A 7,373-nucleotide genomic window follows, 5' to 3' on the forward strand; every position below is an offset into this window, starting at 1 on the left:
AATATTTTGTTTTATTATGAAAAGACATACGAAGTAAATCAATTTAAGATTATAATTAATACTTTCTTTTGGAAATTAAACTTAATAGAGAAAGGTTCCATCGCTTTAATAAGCGACTTATGATTTTGCTTCTAAGCTGCCAAATAAGTGCCATAGCGTAGATGGTAAGGCGACTGCCTGCTGTTATCGCGGGCTCGGGTTCGATTCCCGAAGATTCGTGCAATTTTTTTAAATTTTGTTTTCATAATGATTTTTTTTTATTACCATTAATACTAGATTAAATAATAAATTAAGAAAATGAAATATTTTTAACAATAATACGTAACATCAGTTTCAACAAAATTGATCAATGTTACGTTTAATCATCGCATTTCCTTATTTATTATAAAATATAATAAGTTAATGGCTGCTTATAAATATTATTTTAATATTCATTTAACGTGGCCAGCTTTTTTATCATAGCTGCCAGAAAAGACATTTCTTAATTTGCTTCGGCTAGCACGGCTTTGCTCGTTGGCTAAACGAACGAAGATCGAGTGCGAGAAAGAGAGGTCCGATGAAAGTATACGGCTCTCTTTCGTACTTACGTTCAACGAAGCTTGCCGAAGTCAAGCGACGGAAGCCGAGACACGTATGCATCGCTGTGATGGTATATGTGATCAGCGAGAAGGGGCACGAGTGGGGATGTCTCACGCATGCCAGAATTTCTAGAAGGCTTTGGGAGTCGTAGTGAGCCTATGGTTGCATAGTGGGGGGAACGAATACCCGCTTTCTATCATCACTGCCTTGCCTCGCATGAGCAATCTCCCGTTTCATCTCTGTACATACATACGGAAAATACTTTGACAGGAGTAGGTTATGTTATTAATAAAATGCAGAAATAATTAGCTGTGGAGGTACAATATAAAAGCTCCAATTTGTTGCATAGAAGTGCATATCCAATTACTACTTTGAAATGTAATCATACGCAAGTCATGATGAACAAATATATCAGATGAGTATTTTGTATATCACACAAAAGTATCTGATTTACTTTAAAAGATGTTGATTCTTTGTGTTATTTAAGTTACAGATTGTTGTCAGAATTTTTATATAGAGAAAGTAAGTTTCTTTGGGTAAGAAAGACTTAATGGAAGACTTTAAATTAAAAGATCAGGCAGAGACAATAAATATCTAAATATTGGTTATGCAATGGAACCTTGTTATTATTACATGTGCATTTACTCGATATGGATGGTGCATTATGGCAGTGTGTTATCAGTATTTGTAAGTAAACTAGATTGAAATTATTTTAAAAGCTATGTATCACAAGTACCAAAGCGATTCTACATATTTTCCAAAACCATTTAAGATCATTTTCATAAAGAATTATGATTACATATCTTATGTTTATTTTCAGTTACTATTTCGCAATGATATGCTATGGTTTGACTATAACTGGAAATGGAGAAAGAGAAGGAAAATTTGAGTATGTCTATGCAGTTTATTGACCTGGTTAGTTAATTATTTTTATCCTTATATTAATACAATTATTTCTTGAAGTTTATCATTATTGTAATATTACATTTTTAATTTTAATTGTTACAGCATAAAGATTCTGGTTCAATTACATAAAATCTAATACGAGTGGATTATTATGAATTAGTAGGAGACATTTTTCATTTCTGTGATATAACTACCATTCAGGAAATAATATATTTCTGGTTATTATGAATCAATTTCTTTTAAAAAATCTTAACCTATCTAAATACTTATTTATTTATTATAGGTTTACAAAGAAACCAGTGATGTGACTGTAGGGAATCCAGTACTTAGAACCGGAAAACTCTTGTCTGTTGAATTGTGGCCTGGTATTCTTGGCAGCATCTTCCATGGTATTTAGCGTACACTCATAGACATCAAAATGAGCTCACTAGCTCCATTTATATTCGAAAGGGTGTTAATGTGCTTTGTTTGTCCCATACTACACATCCTAGGTATTCAATTTATAAAATGTTAAAAGTGGTAGCTACATGAATGGTGTTAATTTGTTTGGAATTATTCACAAGAACATATTGGCAAAGCAGGGGATGCTATCTCCTGCAGTAAATATTTAAGAGCCTTGAACAATTTCTACAATAAGAACCTGGATGAATTTATCCTACTGAGAGCAAATTTCTAAGATTTTTCAAGAAAAATAGGATTTGTCTCAAATTGTGCAATTGGTTGATTTAAAGCATTCCTAGCTCAACCCTGGAAATAACCAAGTCGTTAAAAGACCACTTCTTGTAACAGAATAGGTCATTGTATCGATTAGAGTGTATAACGTGCAAATTATGAGTGTTTAATCGTAAATTGCTCAATTATATACATACATATATAGATTTCTTTGTCTACAAAAAATACGCAACTTACACGTATACCCAAGTGACTTTGAGATAAGAAAGCGCCAAAATAATTAAATCTATAGTTTTTAACTGGCACAAGAATAAGTTGTAACGTTCTCAAACATATCTTTTACTACTCATAGGTTATTCCATCTTCGTGTGCAAGATTTTCCATCAATGTTAAATATATGATTGTAATCTAGCTGAAACAATGTAGAAGGATATCCCAAATTTATTAGATAAAAACAGATATACGAGACCTAGTGTTTTTTTTTATAAAAAATTTTAATAATAAGAAACACTATCCTTATATACAAATGAAAGAAGCATTTGAATTTAACCGAGTGAAATTTAAAATTAGATGAGACATTATTGATAGAGTGAATTATCTCTCACCCTCCTTCATTTTTCTAGGATCTTTATACAATGAAGTAGGACACATTTTTAAATCGCCGAAGGCCATCATTCCGTAAAACCACCTTATCTTTTAAATGATGCGAGTGAATTAATCTTCCAGATTTCTGAATCTCTGTTGGATTTTTTCGTGACGTTGATAGTAGTCTGATCAAACCTTTGCTTTACCGTCTTTCATAGGCTCCTAAGAGAGATAGATCTTTAGATACGAATAAGATATGCAATAATGAGGCTATATATAGATATAATAAATTTACTTTAAACTTCATAGAACTAAGTTCACAGAGAATGTTTACTATACTATCGCAAATTATGTTCCACGTAATTTTCTTATTGTCTGACTGAGCTATCAATTCTACGGCGTGCCTAGCAATATTGTAAAAGGCGATCATATATTGCAACATTCCTACAGTTTTATAGAATGGATAAAAACGATCCTATGGCGTTTAGCTAGAGAGAAAAAAGAAAGAATTAATAAATAAACACTTATAATTTGCACGTTATACACTCTAATCGTTACAATGACCTATTCTGTTACAAGAAGTCGTCTTTTAACAACTTGGTAATTTCCAGGGTTGAGCTAGGAATGCTTTATATAAACCAATTGCACAATTTGAGACAAATCCTATTTTTCTTGAAAATTTTTAGAAATTTGCTCTCAGTAGGATAAATTCATCCAGGTTCTTATTGTAGAAATTGTTCAAGGCTCGTAAATATTTACTGCAGGAGATAGCATCCCCTGCTTTGCCAATATGTTCTTGTGAATAATTCCAAACAAATTAACACCATTCATGTAGCTACCACTTTTAACATTTTATAAATTGAATTCCTAGGATGTGTAGAATGGGACAAGCAAGGCACATTAACACTCTTTCGAATATAAATGGAGCTAGTGAACTCATTTTGATGTCTATGAGTGTACGCTAAATACCATGGAAGATGCTGCCAAGAATACCAGGCCACAATTCAACAGACAAGAGTTTTCCGGTTCTAAGTACTGGATTCCCTACAGTCACATCACTGGTTTCTTTGTAAACCTATAATAAATAAATAAGTATTTAGATAGGTTAAGATTTTTTAAAAGAAATTGACTCATAATAACCAGAAATATATTATTTCCTGAATGGTAGTTGTATCACATAAATGAATAATGTGTCTCCTACTAATTCATAATAATCCACTCGTATTAGCTTTTATATAATTGAACCAGAATCATTTATGCTGTAACAATTAAAATTAAAAATGAAATATTACAATAATGATAAACTTCAAGAAATAATTGTATTAATATAAGGATAAAAATAATTAACTAACCAGGTCAAGAAACTGCATAGACATACCCAAATTTTCCTTCTCTCTCCCCATTTCCAGCTATAGTCAAACCATAGCACGTCATTGCTAAATAGTAACTGAAAATAAACATAAGATATACAATCATAATTCTTTATGAAAATGATCTTAAATGCTTCTGGAAAATATATAGAATCACTTTGGTACTTGTGATACATAGCTTTTAAAATAATTTCAATCTAGTTTACTTACAAATACTGATAACACACTGCCATAATGCACCATCCATATCGAGTAAATGCACATGTAATAATAACAAGGTTCCATTGCATAACCAATATTTAGATATTTATTGTCTCTGCCTGATCTTTTAATTTAAAGTCTTCCATTAAGTCTTTCTTACCCAAAGAAACTTACTTTCTCTATATAAAATTTTTGACAGCAATCTGTAACTTAAATAACACAAAGAATCAACATCTTTTAAAGTAAAAGAGATACTTTTATATGATATACAAAATACTCATCTGATATATTTGTTCATCATGACTTGCGTATGATTACATTTCATAGTAGTAATGGGATATGCACTTCTATGCAACAAATTGGAGTTTTTATATTGTACCTCCACAGCTAATTATTTCTGCATTTTATTAATAACATAACCTGCTCCTGTCAAAGTATTTTCTATACTCCATTTATACTAATTTTAATCTATACTCTGACTACGCTTATGCTAGGGATTGTTTTTCGATATTGATACCTAGGGATATCGATACTTTTCCCTAAAGTATCGAGTACTTTGGAATCGATACCAAAGTGGACGTTACTTTCAATGGATGTTTGTTTACGTTAAATTGAGTAGAGTTAGTTAGGATAGAGTTAAAAAATAACTAGGTACGGACATCTGTTATTTGTATAGTTTATGACAACTTAAAGCTGTCTTTAAATATGAATAGTCAGTGTTCAGGGTGTTCTGTTAACCTGGATTAAATATATTTAAAAATAATAAATAATAAGAAAGAAATATAAGAAGAAATTGAAAATGGAGTTACAAGGAATATGGGAATTTTTTTCGGGTTATATATCAGACGATGACTTAGATGTAGTAGAAGATGTATATATATATATAAGGAAAGAGAGAGTCATTATAAAATTCAAAACTTTTGTGAAATTACAGTGCCAACATATTCATTAACAGGTACGTTCATTAATAATTCCAATTCTGTTTTGCTACTATTTTTTGCTGTTTTATATAAAATTAATCGTTAACTAATTTAATATTAAATATATATATCTCTTGATTGGCAGATTTCAAATCGCATTTTAGATTAGAAAAATCTACGTTTGAATTATTAATTCAAGAACTTGGGCCTCGTCTGTGTCATGAACGTGGTGCTGCAAAAATGCCTCCTTACAAACAAATCGCTTTAACGTTATGGTTCCTTGGTAACCAGGATACCTACAGGTTAAATTCTATTACATTTTAAGTGTTTATATGCATTACTTATTATTATATGTGGATAAGAGATACAAACTCTTTTCTTACAGATCAATTGGAGATAGATTCGGAGTATCTAAAGATTGTGTATGGAACTCTGTATTTGAAGTAATGATGATCCTTGTTGAAAATGTGCAAAGGTTTATTAAATGGCCCGAACCCCATCTTATGACAAGTTTCGAACAAAGATTTCAAGAGTTAAGTGGTTTCCCTGGTGTTATTGGAGCAATAGATGGCTCTCACATAGCTATTACTGCACCGATAGAAAATTACGATAGTTATATTAATCGTAAAGGATTTCATTCAGTCATACTTCAAGGAATCTGTGATTATAAATTAAGATTTATACATGTTTTTGCGGGTATATGCGGTAGCGTATACGATGCAAGAGTGTGGCGTATCAGCGATATTAAACAATTAATAGACCATGATGAAAATAGATATTTTCAAAATCAGTATCATTTGTTAGGTGATTCAGCTTATCCATTGTCAAATTTCTTGTTGACGCCTTACAGAGATAATGGGCATTTAAATGATAGAGAAAATAATTATAACACAAAACATTCACAGACTCGTACAGTAATAGAGCGTGCATTCGGCATTTTAAAAAATCGATTTAGAAAATTAAAGTATATCTACATGTACAATACTGAAATGATTCCATTAGTGATTATTACATCTTGCATTTTACATAATATTTGCATAAAAAATGAAGATGAACCAATGGACATTCACCCAATAGATATGCAAGAGACGCAAATTAATGAAGAAATGTTCTTTATAAGTGGATTAGATAAAAGAGATATTATATCTAACTTATTATAAAAATTCATGTTATTACAGGAATATTTGGTGGGTACTCTTATATATATGCGTTTGTAATAAGAAATATTTTCTGTATTTTAATAAAAATTGTTATAATGAAAATAAGTTTTATTAACTTTTAGAGTTTTATGAATCATATGATTATTTACGAAGACTAGAAAGAAGAAACTTAACATGTAATAATCAAGTATTTTTATTCAACCTTTGACAGAAACTTATATACTTACAACACCTTACATTTTCACAAGGTGTGTGCCAAGCAAAAAGTCAAAAGATAAAGCTTTAATACTTGTAAAAAACTTAAATATCATAATATCTTTAATTTGTTTGCGGTCATAACTAAATTTTTAATATGATAATAAATCTTAATCAAGTCCAACTAAGATACTATATCGATTTAATAGGTAGTAGATTTGACTTTGCATAATATTGTTGGTACAGCATATTCTGCAAATTCTTATTATCAATAAAATTTACAAAATATATATAAAAGCAAAACCTTTGACAAGTGTTCTAATTGCAATTTGTTTTCATCTATACTAGCACAACCATGAATGTTTATAAAAATAAAATCCTATATTTTGAAACATAGAACAGCATAGAAAGTGTTAATTTGAGAATAATAATTAACTAAACTTAACTGATTGTTCAAAAAACACTAGAACAACACAATAAACGCAGATTTACTTATTTACATATTTTTCAAATAATGTTAAAAATCTCTCTCTTTGTTCATAATTTTTTAAATGGTGTTTTTCTCTTTGTTCTCTCAGTTCTAAAGCCAAGCCTGGTGCTTTTACTTGTCTCTTTCTTATTGTACGAATTGAATTTAAATTAGATCCCATGGATGATGAATTTTCTTTATCCTCTTCATTATCACTGCTGTTCAGTTCTATAGTTTCAGCTCTAGATATATTTGAAGAAGAAATAGTAGGATTACTTAATTTAAATCCAGTTGTGCTTGAAGCTATAGATAATGG

At 30.2% G+C, this 7,373-nt stretch overlaps 1 protein-coding gene across 1 annotated transcript; it reads left to right on the forward strand.

The window, feature by feature from the left end:
• Nucleotides 1–885: 885 nt before the first annotated feature.
• On the forward strand, nucleotides 886–6,413 carry LOC136777529 (putative nuclease HARBI1). The gene is made up of 5 exons (XM_066733885.1): nucleotides 886–896; nucleotides 4,808–4,964; nucleotides 5,159–5,268; nucleotides 5,379–5,535; nucleotides 5,619–6,413. The coding sequence occupies exons 4-5, from the start codon at nucleotides 5,474–5,476 to the stop codon at nucleotides 6,391–6,393; spliced, it is 837 nt and encodes a 278-aa protein (XP_066589982.1). The 5' UTR covers nucleotides 886–896; nucleotides 4,808–4,964; nucleotides 5,159–5,268; nucleotides 5,379–5,473; the 3' UTR covers nucleotides 6,394–6,413.
• The last annotated feature ends 960 nt before the right edge of the window (nucleotides 6,414–7,373 follow it).

This window comes from Prorops nasuta, unplaced genomic scaffold, assembly GCF_024137725.1.
Source record: "Prorops nasuta isolate Cenicafe-Biocafe unplaced genomic scaffold, Cenicafe_Pnas_1.2 PNAS00011, whole genome shotgun sequence".
In the NCBI taxonomy this organism is placed as follows: domain Eukaryota; kingdom Metazoa; phylum Arthropoda; class Insecta; order Hymenoptera; family Bethylidae; genus Prorops; species Prorops nasuta.

What these genes read in the sequence shown, in the direction of transcription:
- LOC136777529 (XM_066733885.1), top strand. Translation starts at nt 5,474, where the DNA reads ATGCCTCCTTACAAACAAATCGCTTTAACGTTATGGTTCCTTGGTAAC. An exon ending in GGTAACCAGGATACCTACAG is followed by an intron (nt 5,536 to 5,618) that starts GTTAAATTCTAT and finishes CTTTTCTTACAG; the next exon opens with ATCAATTGGAGATAGATTCG.